The sequence below is a fragment of the Eumetopias jubatus genome, unplaced genomic scaffold, assembly GCF_037043125.1.
Source record: "Eumetopias jubatus isolate StellerSeaLion01/CBP00866 unplaced genomic scaffold, mEumJub1_p1.0 scaffold_7, whole genome shotgun sequence".
NCBI lineage: Eukaryota > Metazoa > Chordata > Mammalia > Carnivora > Otariidae > Eumetopias > Eumetopias jubatus.
The window spans coordinates 113,768,876-113,785,851 of record NW_028274813.1 but is presented as its reverse complement, the minus strand read 5'-3'; the positions used below and the strand labels follow the sequence as shown (position 1 = coordinate 113,785,851).

Here is a 16,976-nt window from a genome sequence, read left to right as displayed (position 1 = left end):
GCCATGCATAAATATCGGTATTTTCTTTCCACTGGCGACAGAACTGGCCTCGACATGCCCAGGTTCCGGCCGACTACAAGTACCGCGGTGGGTCTCAAAAGCCGGAACTGAAAGTACCCAGCCCCCGGCAGTGCGGAACAATTGTGCTATCCCCACAGCAGGCGGGGCCGGAAAGCTTGGGCGGATAAGGCCCGCGCCTGCGCGTCTCCGTCTTTCTCGGAAGAGACCGCCTCCCTCCCTGCCCACGACTCGTAAGCCAAGAGGCGGGGCTCTGCGTCGCGGCGGGCAGTCGCCGGAGCATGGCGACCGCGGATCCCAGCGGGTCCGGGCTACGGACGTCTACCCCGGGACCCCGGCCCGGCGGGACCCCGGACTGCGCAGCGGGACCTACGGGGCTGCCCTTCGGGCGAAGCGGCAGTGGAGTCCCCCGATTGGGGGAGCGGCCCCCGGCGGTTGTGGAGAAGAGGGGACCGTACATGGTGACGCGCGCGCCTTCCATTCAGGCCAAGCTGCGTGAGTGCGGCCCGATGGGGGGGTGTCTATACCTGGGCGGGCTACCTGGTCCCCCGGGCTGGCTCCGGAGCCCTGCCGGGGCGACCCTGAAGGGGCAGCTGCAGCCCGCTCCCGTCCCAGAAAATCTGTTCGGAGAGAGGGGGCTCCTGGCGTTTGGGAGACACCGCGGAGTGGGGAAGACCCCGCTGACCCGGGCCTTTTGACTTCCAGAGAAGCACCGGGACCTAGCCAAGGCTGTTCTACGGAGAAAAGGCATGCTGGGGGCCTCGCCGAACCGCCCCGACTCTTCAGCGAAAAGGTCTCAGCAGGCGCCACCTCCTCTGTGCAAGCAGTTTCCATTAAAGGCCTTGGTCCTCGGGCTGGGAGACAAGAGTTCTCACGTTTTAAGACCGAGCTAGTGATTCACCTGACGCCAACCGGTCTTTTTCACTATTTTAAAATGGGAAGAGAAATGACCTTTTCTTTTCCTTTAAGGATGTAATGATGTCAAGGAAAGGGCTTTGGAATAACAGTTTTGTCAGTGCATGGGATCATTCTCTGGGAGCAGCACAGTGGCTGGGTACCCTAGGAGTGAGGATAGAAAGCAGTGTGGGAACAGCCAGTGCTGTATTTCTTTTTCAACAGAATGGTAAACTCTGAGGCTGGATAGGACCTTATCCAGCGCCTCTTATAGATAACAGCTCAAACTCAAGAGAGGTGAAGAAGAGATTTGCCCCAGGACTTGCAGTTTTTCTGTTCGCTGGTTAAAGTAAGGTGAAGTGGGGGAGCTTTCCCCATACTCGAAAGAGTAGGTGTGCTTTTCCTCAGGAGCAGTAGGGGGAGTGGTGTGGGGAAGTGCATATTCCCAGTGGCTGTAGCCAGATACAGGGCAGGCAGTGGTAGCTGTGTGACAGAAGGCAAGACAGGAGTACTACAGTCAGTTCTTTTTCCATAAGAGCAAGGACTCTGGCTTTCCCTGTGAAATGTTGCTTTATCTATGCTTGGTCTCTTCCCCATCTCTCAGGTCAGTGAAGTTTAACAAGGGCTATACTGCCCTTAGTCAGAGTCCAGATGAAAACCTGGTGTCCCTCGACTCTGACAGGTGAGTGCTCTCCTTGAAAATATCCCTTGGGGAGTGACTTGGGTAAAACTGCAGATCTCTTCCAAGACCCTTCATGCATGTTCCAGACCTGTCTTCAGAGCATTATCCCTTCCCAGGATAGCTTGGTTAGAGGACTCAGGTGATCATGCTGCTCTTCGATTTGGAACACTAACCTCGTGTGGGGGAATCCTTCCCCCCCCCCGTTATATCTTCACTGTTAGTGACAGTGACCCTATCCCTGCTAGAGCCAGTAGAAAGAGTCAGTGGTACTCATGACAGATTCTGGGCTTGAGTTCTTTGATGGTCTTTGTTTCACAAGTCCTCCAGACCCCCTTGCATGCTCTCCACCTTGCCGTTTGCAGCTGGGCTCCACAGGCATTCCCCTGAACTGACTGTTTTCCTCTTCTCCTAGTGATGGGGAGCTGGAATCCAGATACTCCTCCGGGTATTCCTCTGCAGAGGCAAGTCCAGAGCGCCTTTCTGCACGGGGCCAGGCTGCAGGCAGCGTCACCGCCACTGCCAAATGCTTGTCTTGTGCCTGCTGTATGCACGGCACTGTGCCAGACTTCCGGTCTGTTCTCCAATCTTCTCTTCTGCCCTACTCCCCCAGCAGAGGTATAGGTGTCTGAGGAAAGCTGTTGAAAATCCAAGAGACCATAGACCCTTAGGGCTGAAAGGACCACACAAGTCTTCTAGCCCAGGTGACCACTTAGAAAAGGAATCCTCTTGAAAAATCCCACCTAAGTGTTTACCAGCCTCTGCTTGCTTGAATGCTTCTTGTAACTGGGTACTCACTCCCTCCAAGAAGCCCTCTGCCTGCCCTTACTCCAACACACACACACACAAATTCCTTCTTCAGGTAGCTCTTAGAGAAGTCTTCCTTATTAATTTGAAGTGTCTCCTGCAGGATGGACTCAGTGGTCCTAGGCCTGCCCTCCAGTGTCACCCAGTAATTCTAGTGTCCCTTTCTTTGATTGCTTTTTATCAGCAGTCCTGTCTCTCCCCTGGCCATTCTCCACCAAGCTTGCTTTCTTCCAGGCCAAACAACGTGTGTTCCTTCAGTTGTTCCATCAATGGGAGCTCAGACTGAGATACCAGTGGGCTGGCCTTTTGCACACATTTCCAGAGTGACGGTCCCAGACAGAGACACGGGGAGGGACGGAAAGATCTGTCATGTGCAGCTTACTGCCTTAGATAGAGGCAGAATGCTGGAGACATGACCGTACGCCACTGGTATTTCTTCCTTGTTCTGGAAACCCTTGGCCACCCCCCGGGTGTCTGCCAAAGAGAATAGAAGCAGTTTGTAAATTTTATCCTCCTTGAATATCTGGGTACCTGAGATAGTTAAAACTAAGAAAAGAAAAATTGGCCAAGAGCCAGAGAAAGTCCTATGCTGTTCCCAATCTCCTGTTTCTTCTGCTCAGCGGAACTGGTAAAGCGAGGCTGACAGGGTCCACTTTGCAGGGAGCAGGCTCTGCTGGCGTAAAGGCTATAGCACGTTTAACCGGCAGTGTGGACAAAGCTGCTCCCCACCCCATTCTACATAACTCATCTTCTACCCCATTGTTCTGGTATCCTTGTCCCGTATTCTTCAGCCTTTACAGGGACCAGCCGACCAGGCCATTGACTTTCAAATGTAATCTGGAATCTGATATTTACATCAGATGCCTTAGGATTCTTTAGTGAGAACAGCTCCCCTGGGCGTTAGTGACACTGCAGCCTGGACAGGACTGGCTCGGGCTGCTTGGGGCCCCTCGTTGCTGGGTGGGGGCACTTCCTCATGTAGTACAGTGATGCGTGGAGTTGTCCTGAGGGTGGAGCGTGGACAGGAAGCTCTGGTAAGGGAATGTAGGTCTGCCCTTTTCGGCAGCAGTTATTTCTGCTTTGCCACCTGGCTTATAGTTCTCTCCTCTTCTGCTCTTAGCAGGTGAACCAGGATGTGAGCCGGCAGCTGCTCCAGGATGGGTATCACCTGGATGAGATTCCAGATGATGAGGACTTGGACCTCATTCCTCCCAAGCCTATAGCCTCTTCAACGTGCTCCTGCTGCTGGTGCTGTCTTGGGGACTCTTCCTCCTGTACCCTCCAGTAGACATAACCCCCTAAGATGGGCCCTGCTCACCATGCCTGCAGAGCCCTGTTGGCCCTTCTTAGGCCACAGTGCAGTTGGGGACTGCTGTCAGCCCCAGAATCACTGGAGGCACTGACTCTCTGGGAAGGTCAATGACCTGCAGTTACGCCTTACCTGGTGCTTCTCAGGCCAGAGGCCCCCATGTGGGCCATAGGGTGACAGGTGGAATTCTGCAATTTTCCTCTGCTATTAGAGCAGAGTTTGGAAAAACCACTTTAATAAGGGCAGGAGCAGAGGAATTCTGATGCTTGTGGTGACAGAGTTGGCTAAGGAAATCTTGCAGACATCTTGACTGGTATTTGTCCTGCTCAATGGAGGGAGAAAGAGCTTTTGTGTCCGGGCTATGCCGGACGGTGTTGTATGGAAGCAGAAAATGGCACTTTATGGCTTGCAGCTGGGAGTCTTTGGAAACTAGCTGAACTATTTGGGACCAGTTTAAGAAATTCCATAATGTTCTGTCTTCCTGGCTCCACGGTGGGACCCTCAAGAATGCATAAAGCAGGGCCCTTTGGCTCTCTTCCCCTTGCACCTGTTTGGCCCTGGCAGGGAATACAGCCTGCCGCTTGATGGCACAGCAGGATCAAGGCTTCCAGAATCCCTGGACCCAGAGCATCCCCAACTGGCTCAAACTGGGTGGGTTTAGTGACTGTGGTCAGCCCACCCCTAGTTAGAGAAAAATTGCTCCACTATGTACATATTTATTTATTTGTCTTTCCTTGGCTACCATTCTTTGCCTTGGTCTTAGCTAGTTCAACACCCAGTCTTTGAGTGTAAAGGTTGGGTGAAGGGACTGGAGTTCACCCCAGAAGCCTGCGGGTTTGGGTGACCAGCAGAGAGAGCTGCAGGGAGCGGTCAGGTGCCTTCCTACTTAGCTTTTGAAACTTGAGACCAGCAGTGGGTGAGAAGTGTACTGGCACAGCTGTGTGGGCTGTGCACCCTACACGTAAGGACGCCAGGATGGGGAGGAGGGACGTGCGCCAGCTGCCAGGGCCCCTGCTGGAGGAGAGAATTGCCCAATGCAGAGGGCCTCCCTTCACGCCAGCATGGGCCTCCCCGCAGATACTGAGGATTGGGCGTTACAGTAAACCTCTGGGGTAACCCAGCCTCAGCCCTCAGTGTGAACACAGCTGAGACAGGCCTAATCTCCTCAGTGACTGTGCTAGTTCACCCCACCCCAGGTGGTATCTCTTGCTCTACCGGTCCTCTCTAGAATTGTTTTCAGTGGTTCCTTTTTTTTTGGCCTCACCTAGAGCCGTGGCGAGCACTGGATGGGTGTGGACATGGTTCCCAGCGTGAGGGGCGCGGTAGGTTAGGATTGGGGTGTGGGCCCCCCATGGGAAGTGCCTGATCTGGTGATTTATTTGATGTCCTGTGGCCTCTAGAGGAATGAGGGATGACATGGACTCTTGTTTTACCACATGAGGTGACTGAAAGGCTGAGGTCAGTTAAAAAGACCTTGTCAGATGACGAGGGTCATCTATCAGTGCTTGATTGGCGTCTGTCTTGGTGCTGTTGTCAAATCATAGAAAGTTAAGAATATATGGCACCCAGGGGGCTGTGGTTAACATTTTATAATCTAGTAGCATCACAGGAGGGAGAGGGGACGGAGGCCACAGGCACCTCAGGTTGGGGCCTGGGGAATCAGGGACACAGACTGTTCCAGGAGTGGGACTCTGCAGTGCCACACGGGTGCCTCACATGCTGAGCACTTAGTGCCCATGCCTGCAGGCAGGGAAGACAGAACATCTTCATCCCAAACCCCTTGCCCCTCCGCAGAGACTATTTTCAGGCCTTTCTGGCTTCTGCAGAGGTTCCGAAGTGCACCTGAAGAGAGGGCACAGATGCGGGGCGGTGTAGAGGGACGGTGGTGGTAGCAGGAAGCCCAGTGTGGGGCTACATGTGTGTGGGGGAATTAGGACATTTAGCAGCATTTAGCAGCAGCTGTGGGTGAAGGTGGCAGCAGGACCCCAAGACGGAGGCCCTCCAGATGGTGGTTACTTTAAACACTGGTCCTGGAGAGGATGTTCCAGAACTGGCTGACTCCGTGCGGTAGGCATTATCTTTGTGGGGAAATTTGGAGGAACAGGGCAGCTAGGCAGGGTAGAAATGGTCTGTTGTTTGGGGTGAGAGGTCCCAGGCTAAAATGTCACCAGTAAAGGCATCAAGGTGCCTGGGGCCAAAGTGCCTTAATTCAGAGTGCTAGGTATTCTGCAGGTGACAGCATCCTGGGGAGAGAGGGGTGTATTCGCAGTTAACCTCACAGAGGGGAGTATGTGTATGGTGTTTACAGAGTACAGAACTCTTGGCTTAGGCTTTTACAGCTCTGGAAGTGTCTAAGAATAAATACAATCATGCTAGTTGAGCTGTCCCTGTGTGGCAACAGGATTTTAAAGCAAGGCCTAGACCACAGCCCTCTGCTTCTGAAATGAAAAGCCCAACAGCCCCAGCTGTGGCCATTCCTCCTAGGATCTCCCTCTCCCTGCTAGTCCCAGTGGGCATAATTCTCAGGCCTGCATCATTGGAGGGAGCACACCTTTGTACAGCATTTCTCTTTAGATGGCGTTCCTTTTGGCAGACCCTTTGTTTTGCCAGGTCATCTTTTGTTTTTTAGCTGAACAAAATTTGGAGGCCAAGAAAACCCCAGAACAGATTGGCCAGAACTTTTTTGGAGTTTCCTGGATTTCCCTTGTGCAGGGGGTCTAGAATGGGCAGCAGCACGGAAAGATCCTTTTGTGCCAGTCGAAACCCTTACTCCCCAGGAAGGAGTAAACAGCCTGGGGCTCTGCTTAGTCTGGGGTGACAGGATCTCAGACAGCTGTGCCACCTCCCGCAGAGGTGTATCCATGTCTAGAGGGTAGGCACAGGGCGAGCAGATGTCCTGTATACTTTCTGCCATTTTAGAAAATGTAGCTAGGTTTCTCTTCACAACACAGATGGGGTCGCCCTGTCTCCGAATCCCCATATGTGTAATAACTGAACGTGTTCTAAAGAAGTGGCTAACAGACTTTCTCTGTGAAGGGCCAGTCAATACTTAACGGCTTTGCGGGCCATATAGTTTGGTGCGTCTATAACATTTTGCCACTGTAGCCTGAAAGCTGCAGGACAGAATGTAAATGATGGCTGTGGCTAGATCCAGCCTGCTGGCCTTAGTTTGCTGATCCCTGCCCTGAGGCCAACTGAGAACACTTAGGAATCTTGCCCTGACTATCTGTCCTTAGATACACCTTCCACATCTGCAGGACCCCAGGTCAGCCTGCAAGCTCCACAGCTAAAGCTGAAGCTGGCTGCCCCTCCCATATGTTCCTTTAAAAGGCTCCATATATACCCACCCTGGGGAGCTGTTGGAAGCAGGAATTAAAGCAAAAACTGACATCCAGGAAGGGCTCGATCAGCCCACTTTCAAGGACTGGAATGGTGCTACCTCATAGCCTCAACACAAGTGACCTTTAATTGCTTTGACAGAGCCAGAGGGTGACAATGAGTAACATTAGTCCACAGGCCTAACTCTTTCCCCCTCCTTTGCAGCTGAGGAAATGGGCAGTCCCAGGACCAGAACCCTCTTCTTAGAAATTACCTACCCTCTTGCTGTGAGTGATGCTGAACTAATCACAGATTTCTACCAGCCTGCCTAATGCTGTCGGCTGGAACAGAGCTGCTGCCTCCTGCCTTGAGGAGAGCCTGGCTCGGGTATGGTGAGGACACGAGGGGAGTGTCAGGTCTTAGTCCTCACCAGGGTCCTCCTCCCAAGAGAAAGGTGGTTTGTCCGAGGCTTGCTCTGGAGTCAACCTTCAAGCTCACTACTCTACCCCCGCTCTTCCAGGGCATACTCAAGTCTAGAGCAGGGATGGGGTTGGAGCTGGGCCTGAGAAGGGGCTAGCCAGGATTTAGGGTAACCGTCAGAGAGCCAGGAAGGCTATGGTCTCTACAGCAGGCAGCAGGCACGGAACATCAGTAGGTCATCGGGCGCAGTGAGCTTCAGTGAGACGCTCTCATTGGCCCCAATGAAAAGCACCCCACCACGCTGCAGGGGGATTGGCGTCTGGACTGTAGGACTGCTGGCTGTCACTCTCCCCTGGACCACCAGGACGATGCTGGCAGAGTCCACTGCCAAGACCTTGTATTCAGTGATGGAGCCAGGGACCTGGGCAGAAGGAAACAGGATGATGCAGCTCGTTTTCTGTGCCTGTCTGCTCACGTTGGCGGGGGGGGGGGGGGGGGGGCAGGACAGCCTTGGGTAGCGAGAGGGAGAGCTCGCCCACCTTCCCCCCCACTGCTCAGGCTCCTGTCAGCATGGAGGCCCATGTCTGGTCCCTGGTACAAAGGAATGGGTAGGCCCCGCGGCAGCGGCTGGACCATGTCTACCCTGCCCCACCCCCCGCCACCTCCTTTAAAAGAAAGGGAACCCAGTTCCAGGTGTACTCCACATTGTGGCCCTTGCCAGGCTTTTTCATGCCATTCGAAAGACACCCACCACCATAGCCGCCACCGCCCCCCCCCCCACACTCACCTCCATCCTCATGACAGTGAAGTCTGGCACGGGGGGGTCATAGATAGAGAGGTAGGGGTCTTCCAGACTCCGTGTTGGAAGAAAGAGCCTGTCCTTGCTGGGGATATAGCTGAGCATTTCACACAGGGTCGGCACATCGATGAACTTGGGGGTCAGGCCAGCACGAACGGTGTTGTCTGAACATGCCATGCACTCCACACAGTCTGGGGACAGACAGGTGCCACGTGCTAACCTGATGAAGGATGTCTTGGAGTTTGGCTCATCAGGGCTGGGCCTCCTAACCCGAGGGCCATGAACCCCCTGCAGAGTTGGGCAAAAATGTGTGAAATGCATACTCTGGGAGAATGGGCTAAGAGATACCAAAAACAGGTGGTAGGTCACCCGCTTTTGTTGGGGTGTCATGTTAGCCCCTGGGGGAGCCCCAACCCTCCCCAGACTTTATTCTACCACAGAATCCTGTCCGTGAGTAGATAAACAGCCAAGAGTCAAGATGTGACACCTTTCTGTGGCAATGTATTTTCCCACAAAAATTCCTGGATAGATAGACAGGCAAAGGTGGTGTGAGGCAGGCGGGAGAACAGCCTTGAGCCAATGGAGCCTGGGTTCAGACTGTTCCCACACACGCAGACGGCAGCATGGGAGTATTGTGACCTCACAGCGTCCGTGTGAAGAGTCAAGCAGTGTCTAACACTAAGCTGGCATTCTTCATCCCTACTGGCCACTAACCAGCCCACCCCAGGAACCCTGGGAGGTCAGAGCTGGTGGGACCTTAAAGGTCTCTCTTTGACCTCCCCCTCCCCCTTTTATCTAGATGAGGAAGCAAGGCTTGGTAATGGGGCTCACTGCTAAAATGTGGCTCACCTTGGGGTACCTGGCTGCCTCAGTCAGAGGAGCATGTGACCCTTGTTGATCTTGAGGTTGTGAGTTCAAGTCCCACACTGGTTACAGAGATTACTTAAAAATAAAATATTAAAAAAAAGTGGCTCACCTCCTTTCAGGTAGGCATGGGGCACATTAGCCTCTAGAAACATGGCCTCTCCCGGCTTCAGGGCAAGCAGGTTCAGGAAGTAGATGGCAAAGCATCCAATATCACCTGGATACTGCTGATGCAGCTGCAGTAAGAGCTCCCCATAGATGTCTTCCATGTTGTTTCCAGCAGCCACTGAGGGTCACAGAGCAGCCCAAGGCCACTTAGGAACACACTTGGTGGTGTTCATAGCCCCACCTTGGCCAGCAAGTCCTGGGCAAGTCCCTGCCCACAGGAATCCAGAAATGGGTAGGTGTGTTCTCCTAGCCACAACCCCACCCTTTGGGGGCCAGCCTTCCTTGATCTTCCAGCCCATAAAGATGCCATTTTCCCCATTCTGATAGTCTATGTACCCAGCATTATTCCAGCCACTAAAAGGGCTAAAGTTTGGGGCCAGATAATCCTTTGTTGTGGGGGCTGTCCTGTGCACTGTAGGATGTTTAGCAGCACCTTTGGCCTCCACCCAAAAGATAGCACCCCCAGCCCATGTTTGGAAACAAAAAATGTCTATAGACATCTGCCAGTGTCCCCCGATTGAGAACCACTGCTGTAGAGCTCAGTCTATTTAGGGAATAGCCCAAGAGTTCCATATGGGGTGACTGACTGTCCCAGACAGCCCAGGCCCTTCCCTTTTTTAGCCCTGAAAGTACAGTGTCTCAGAAAATCATTAAGTCCCAGGCAAACCGAGTTGGTTGGTCACCCCAGAGAGCAAGAGGCAGAATATGCCCGGGACCAAAATGTGTCCTCAGCCTGGGCTAGAGTAGTGGGAGAAGGCTTTGGAAATTAGGGGAGGGCAGGGTGGTGAGCTCAAATTTCTTGTGTGCGCAGAGAGGAGGGAAGGGCATGAGTAAATGAAAGCTGAATGTGTCAGTGCCAAAGTGAAGAAACCAGCTGGTCTGGATTGGAGGGTGGTTCTGAGTCTTTCTACAAAGACGTGAATACCCGCTCTGTGCTAAGCACTGGGAACATAAAGGTCAAAGAGCCAAGTCTGTGGCCTGGAGAAAACCCCGGTTTTCACAAGTGTGCATGTGATGATATAGACTCACAGGTGCTAAAGGCTCTACCTCACTTAGGAACAGGGGGTTCTGGGAACTCCTGGCAAGCGTAATCTGTTCTGTCAAGAGTGCAAGAAGCCCCAAAGGGGAGGCATGCAAGCAGAGACAACACCAAAAACAAAACAAAACACAAAACAAAAAAAACCCAAAGAAAAAGGATATGCTTGGATAAAATAGTTCTCTGTGGCTCAGAGGTAGCAGGGGAAATGTGTAGAGAGAGAACCAGAAGAGCTCCAGGGTCTCCTAGAGAAGGGGCTGGGGCCTCATCACATATGCCCCATAAGCTCATACCTGGAGTCCACTCTGCCTTGTTTTATACTGCTTGTACTGGCCTCCCAACCCAAATGTGACAACCACACCCATCACAGTCATTTCCTGAACTCTCCTTAGTTAGCACAAGGTTGGGCACAGAGCAGGTATTTAAGGAAACGTGTGTGTGTGTGTGTGTGTGTGTGTGTGTGAACAAAAAAAAGGGGGGGGAGAGAACTACTGATTGAAAGTTCTGGGCTTCTGGGCTTCTGGGCTTCAGGCCTTTCGAGAAAAGGAGATGAGGATCCCCTTATCCTCTTCCTGTTCTCTAGGCCCAAAGTACAAATCCATCCATGAGGAGCGACTGTAAGGCCGGGGAAGTCTCAGAACGCCTAGGTGGAAGACCTCCTTATGGTTGTCCAGGCCCATCTGTTTGTAGCCCTCTAGAGAAAGAGCCAGTTAGGAAGCAGCTAATAGGCCATCTAAGTCATCTAAGGGACCATTTTGGTGTTCCACCTGAGCCGAAGGGTTGAGAAGCCTGTCCTCATGGACTAGTATCTGTGCTGGGGCAAGGCAGGACAGGGCACTGCACCCAGGCGCAGAATACCCACCTTGCTGGGAGATCCGCTTCACCAACAGATTGAGCTGCTCCACCACCACCTTCTTCTCACTCTTCATCAGGTGGGAGAAACAGCTCTGCAGAGCAGAGGCCACAGACTGGGAGTCACTGTTCATGCTCTGCTTCAGCTGTGTTGCTGCATTATCTCCGATGAGAAACCGGAACTCAGGCACCTCTGCAGGAAGGCCAGGCCAGGGCCCATATCAGGAATGGCAAGATGGAACTCAAAGAAGCGGGAAGTCGGAGGAGGCCTCCCTATCCCATCCCTAACCAAGGAGCCAGGCGATGCTAAGCAAACTCTGAGGTGAAAACCAACTGCTCACCACCAGCCTCAGCAACCACACCTGAGCCTGGTCTCACAGGCCTGCCCCAGTGGCTTCAAGAATTCATCAGGCCAACCAGCCCCCCAGTTCCTGTGACACTTAGCCTCTGTTCTCTGCCATTGCTCCAGCTCTGCCTGGGGTTGCCCATGCATCGTAGGCCCAATATGCATGTTCTCAGCATTTGCCCAACCTTACTTGTCAGAAACGTCACAATTTCCTCAATGGGCCGGAAACCACATAAACCCTGGAAGGAGGTGAGGGCAATGGCCATCTCTGGCTTATGGTTGGCATCAGGGTAGTGCTGTGGAGCCTGGAGGTGCAGTTTCTCTGCCAGCTCCTGTGGGATGGCCAGGGGACGAGGAGGATGGTCAAGGTGCAGTCATCACCTACCAGGCTAGTAGGACACCAGTCCCACCCAGCCCTTGCTCTCTCCCCTCCCCAGTCGCCAGACAGCAGTGGCTTCATACTTTTGGCAATGAGCCCAGTCAGGGCATAATGCCGAAACTCAGGGTTGAGCCAACCCAGGGCAGGAACACAGGCCAAACCTGGGGGAGACTTTAAGAGGCCTGGCCTGGGGATCAGGAAGCCCAAACACCAAACCAAGCTCGGACGCGAACAAGCTGTGTGACTTTGGCTAGATCCCTGTCTTCTCTGGGTCTTACTCTGCCTTCTAGAAATGAGAAGTTTGGACAGACAAATGCCTAGGAGCTGAGGCAACAGCTAAGATGCCTGCCCTGCTCTAGAAGGTGAACTCTCCCAGAGAGCCAGTGGGGGAAACAGCAGACATGAGTAGTCCTGGGCCGGATGAGGGGAACCCAGGAGAAGCTCCTTTGGCACAGACTGGTCAGCTGTCCACTGAGATTTAGCAGCCAGCATGTGTCACCAGCATCTAGCCTTCCAGAGCTAAACTGGGAGCTGTCAGGCCCAGATTTAGTTTTGGGCTGGAGTGCAGCGTGGGTGGGGTAAAAAGCAGCGGTAAAAGTAGTGGGAGGGCCTTGACATGAGTTCTTCTGTACCTTGACCTCTCCATCCCACTCTGATCCTGTACCTTGTTAGGGTGTGCCTGGATGGACAGGGCCGTTTCAACCGAGAGCACTTTGAAGAGGAAGGGCAGCTTGCCATTAAAGGTGTCCTTGACCTTTGAGCCCAAGCAGTCCTGGTTCTCGGCGATCCACTGGCCTAGGGTCTTCTGTGAGATGCAATTGTCAAGGATCTTGGCATCTCCCCGGGGGTGGGACCCCATCCACAACTGGAAAAAGAGGAAACTTGGGAGGGAAAGAAGAACCTGGCACCACCAACCTGAATCCTGAGATGGGCCTCTCAGGCCTGGGTATAAATGCTCATGCCATCATAGACATACAGGAAGACAGCAGACCCCAGAACACCAGTAGTCTGGAGACCCAGTTCAGGCTCTGCCTCCAACCAGCTGTGGAGGCCTGGGCTAGTTATTTCTGGTCACTTGGTCTTGATTTTCTCATCTGTCCAATGAAAATGACACCTACATTGTCAAGGTCACTAAAAAGCTCTCTCAAATGGCTCTGAGAAGGGTTAACATTCACTTATTCCAATCTCAGAAGTAGAGGCCTTGCTATGCTTTGGCTTTATCTCACCTAAATGGGCAGGAAAAATACATATATTAGGCTATTAAAATGTAAAAGCTAGTCAAAGCAAAAGTTTTAGTTGTCAAAGAGGGTTGAATTAGGGGCGCCATTGTGGCTCAATCGTTAAGCGTCCGCCTTCAGCTCAGGTCATGATCCCAGGGTCCTGGGATTGAGCCCCGCATCGGGCTTCCTGCTCGGGGGGAAGCCTGCTTCTCCCTCTCCCACTCCCCCTGCTTGTGTTCCCTCTCTCACTGTGTCTCTCTCTGTCAAATAAATAAATAAAATCTTAAAAAGAGGGTTGAATTAAAATTCAACATTCAAAATTCAACTGAATTAAAATTCAGTAAATGCTGAGAGTTCTTGGGGAGAAAGAGGGTACGAAATCCCAGCCTAGTACAACAAAACCTCTCTTCTTTCGGTGCTGCCTTCTGGATTCATCACCTGTTGGGATCCGAAGGCCCCCAAGAGGGCCTCCTCCCGCTTTGTGGCCTCCCTCTCCCAGCTGACCCACAGGACTTGCCCCAGGCCCTCTGACTGGAGTAATCCTTTGGTCTCACCTGCTGTTAAAGTGAAATACAGGGGCGCCTGGGTGGCTCAGCCTGTTGAGCATCTATCTTCGCCTGGGATGGAGCTCTGTGTTGGGCTCCCTCCTCAGCGGGGAGTCTGCTTCTCTCCCTCTGCCTCTCCCCCCAACTCTTGCTCTCTCTCGCTCTGTGCTAATAAATAAATAAAGTCTTTTAAAAATATGTAAAATGAAATCCAACCCGGGTCTCACCTCTGCATATGGCTTGTCTTCTGAGATCCGGGCCTGTGGGTCACTGCTGGCCAGCAGCCGAGCCACTTCACTGTTGGAACCCATCTTCCCCCAGGCATAGTGCTGCACCACACAGGAAAGTGGGAATACTAGGGGGCAGGAGGGCAGAGACCGTGGGTCAGCTTCCACTACATTCCTGAGGGCTGACCCTACAGTCTTGGGAAAACTAGACACGAGCTGAGGGTTCTGTCTGGGGGACAAAGTCAAATAAGTAGTCTGTAGGTTGTTGAGACGGTTCTCCGCAGGCCTCGATATTCCCATCTGTAAAGCGGGCAGTAAGGCTTCTCCGCAGACATGAGGGAGATAGTTGCGTGGAGGGACGGGGAGGGAGCGGGAGGAACCTATTACACGACACCCCGTCTCGAAGTGACCCACGCGCGGCTCCTCCCCTCAAGACCCTCCTGCGAGAGCTGAAACAACGGCTCAATCCCCATCGCGGGTGCCCCCTCCTCTGTCCAGAGCCCATCTGTCTTTCCGCGGAGTCGCAAGCCTGGGTCCCACCTGGCATATCAGGTCGGAAGGGTCGCCGCGACGCGACGCGACCCACCCCCACGTTTCTCGGCACCCCAGGCGACTGCCCACCTTGCTGAACGGCCATCCTCCCGGTACCGGACCAGGCTTCTGGCTCGTACGCCCTTCCCGGCAGCACCCGCGGCCCCTCTGCTCCCAGAGCTTCATGGGAAATGTAGTTCCTCGAGCGCCTCCTTGGAGGCCCGTGCGCCTTGGGCCGACACTCCCCGGACTCTCTTCACGCCTCTCCCACCCTCCAGCTGTCACGAGGAGCCTCCAGCAGCCCAGAGACTTACGGCCTGCAATCCTGGGTCTCAGGATTCGTTCGTTCGTTCCTTCACCGGACAGAGATTTACTGAGCCCTGGCAAAATGCCGCGGGCTGGCGATACATCCCAGAACAAGATCCCTTTGCCTTTATAGAGCGTAATTCTGGTGAAGGGAAGACGAGCAAATAAGTATAATAAAGTAAATCATATAGTATGTTGAAAGATAAGTTCCTTGGGGCGCCAATGTGGCTCAGTCGTTAAGCGTCTGCCTTCAGGTCAGGTCATGATCCCAGGGTCCGGGAATCAAGCCCCGCATCGGGCTCCCTGCTCCGCGGGAAGCCTGCTTTTCCCTCTCCCACTCCCTCTGCTTGTGTTCCCTCTCTCGCTGTGTCCTCTCTCTGTCAAATAAATAAAAACTTCAAAAAGAAAGAAAGATAAGTTCCACGAAAAGTAAGGGGGGGGTGGGAGTGGGAAGCCGTTTGCCTAATTTTAAACGTCTCGGTAAGTCTCATTGAGGAGGGGAGGCTTGAGCACAGACTTGAAGGTGAGGAGGAATGTTCTGGCAGAAGAAATAGTTTAAGCAAAGACTCTACGGTGGGAACGTGGGAATGTGTTTGTCCTATTCTGGAGTAAATAGCAGAGACGCCAATGTGGCTGGAGCAGAGTGAGCATGTGTGTGGAGGCGGGGTACACGTGAGGTGGTCAGAGAGGAAAGGCAGTGGGCAGAACTTTGCAGGCTATTGTGAGAACTTCAGCTTTTACTGAGTAGCTCAGTCAGTAGCAAAGAATTGCTGTGATCTTTTCTTTTTTAATTTTAAAAGGTTCTATTTATTTATTTATTTGACAGAGAGAGAGACAGCGAGAGAACGAACACAAGCAGGGAGAGTAGGAGAGGGAGAAGCAGGCCTCCTGCTGAGCAGGGAGCCCAATGCCCATGCGGGACTCCCTGTGATCATGACCGGAGCCGAAGACAGATGCTTAACCACTGAGCCACCCAGGCGCCCCAGAATTGCTGTGATCTAAGTAGGGACTCATTGATGCTTGATGATGGCAAATGTCACATGCAAGGCCCTTAAGCACCTCAGCTTCAGTTTCTTCCTCTATAAAATGGAGCTAACAATGTCAGCCTGACAGGTGTGTGGGAGAGTGAGATGAGATGGTGTGAGGTGCAGGAAGGCAGTCAGTGCTCGGTGCTCCTCTGATCCTCCCTGCCCTAAGTACTGCAGACACAAACCCAGTCGCTCCTCCAGGCTGAGCTGCTCACATGTCACACACACAGAAGTCAGGGAGAATCACCTGGAGCTCTGCACGCTGAAGGCTGGGCTGAGCCTTGTTTGTGGAGTAATCTTGCTTAATCCTCTGGAAATAGACCCTTACATCCAGACCTCAGTCAGCAGCCCAGGAGGAGGACAGCCAGCTGAGGCACCTGGAATGAGGGACTACAGTCCTGACTCTGCTTCCCTCCCCCCTTCCCCAATTCCCACAGTCTCTACCTCACATGCCCAGGGGAAATGAGGCGTGGTTTTCTCTGTAATGTTCTGCCCGGCTGTGGACATCCACCTCCCCCGGGGCCCCCTGGCTCGGATAAATCAGCCTGCACTTCAAAGGAAGCTTCACCCTACACTAAGGAATAATAAAATGGAAAATACAAGAATCCTACAAACAGCACATCTCACATACCTGCTACCTTTGAATACCTCTCCTTCTCCTCATCCCCACTCCCCTAGCCATATGAACCTCCTGGGAGAAGTTGGAATTTAGCCAGGAAAGAGGAAAGGAAGAAAAGTGGGTGAGGTAAACAATAAATATTTACTTACTGCCCATCATGTGCTTGGTACTATGTTAGTGCCAGAAATAAAACAATGAGCAAAACAGACCCTACTCCTGCCCTTGTGGGGCTTACAGTCTAGTGAGTGAGACAGACATAAACAAATAACCACCAACACAAGTATATACTTACAATCCGCAATACCTATTATGAAGCAAAACTACAAGGTAATATAAGCATTTGTTGTGGTAGAAGGAGGTGATCTAACCTATAGAGCGGAGAGGCCACTCCTGAAGAGGGGGCATCTGAGCTTGGATGAAAGGATAAGTAGGGGTTAACTAGGGTTGATGAGGGCATCGGCTGAAAGCATACCAGGAAGAGGGAACTTCATGGGCAAAGGTCCCCAAGTGGGAGGGAACAAGGGAAGTTTGAGGAACTGAAAAGCCACGAGGAGGGCTGGATAGGTGGGGGTAGATCCTACAGGACCTAGAGGCCATACAAGAATTTGGGT

At 52.8% G+C, this 16,976-nt stretch overlaps 2 protein-coding genes across 4 annotated transcripts; one reads left to right on the top strand and one right to left on the bottom strand.

Moving 5' to 3' along the window:
* The first annotated feature begins 272 nt into the window (after positions 1 to 272).
* Positions 273 to 6,082, top strand: FAM219B (family with sequence similarity 219 member B). Of its 3 annotated transcripts, none has more exons than XM_028100061.2 (5): positions 273 to 513; positions 724 to 811; positions 1,517 to 1,594; positions 2,007 to 2,055; positions 3,519 to 6,082. In XM_028100061.2, the coding sequence occupies exons 1-5, from the start codon at positions 300 to 302 to the stop codon at positions 3,684 to 3,686; spliced, it is 597 nt and encodes a 198-aa protein (XP_027955862.1). In that variant the 5' UTR covers positions 273 to 299; the 3' UTR covers positions 3,687 to 6,082. The 3 variants fall into 3 exon arrangements, with proteins under 3 accessions (XP_027955862.1, XP_027955865.1, XP_027955864.1); XM_028100064.2 differs by having other exon boundaries at positions 2,007 to 2,165; positions 3,522 to 3,609; XM_028100063.2 differs by having other exon boundaries at positions 2,007 to 2,165; positions 3,519 to 3,605.
* Positions 6,083 to 7,150: 1,068 nt separating this feature from the next.
* Positions 7,151 to 14,564, bottom strand: MPI (mannose phosphate isomerase). Its single transcript, XM_028100058.1, has 8 exons — positions 14,503 to 14,564; positions 13,882 to 14,009; positions 12,554 to 12,754; positions 11,701 to 11,842; positions 11,175 to 11,357; positions 9,221 to 9,394; positions 8,233 to 8,435; positions 7,151 to 7,866 (listed from the first exon to the last, which is right to left on the bottom strand). Exons 1-8 carry the CDS (start codon positions 14,516 to 14,518, stop codon positions 7,648 to 7,650), a joined length of 1,266 nt encoding a protein of 421 aa, XP_027955859.1. The 5' UTR covers positions 14,519 to 14,564; the 3' UTR covers positions 7,151 to 7,647.
* Between the last annotated feature and the right edge of the window lie 2,412 nt (positions 14,565 to 16,976).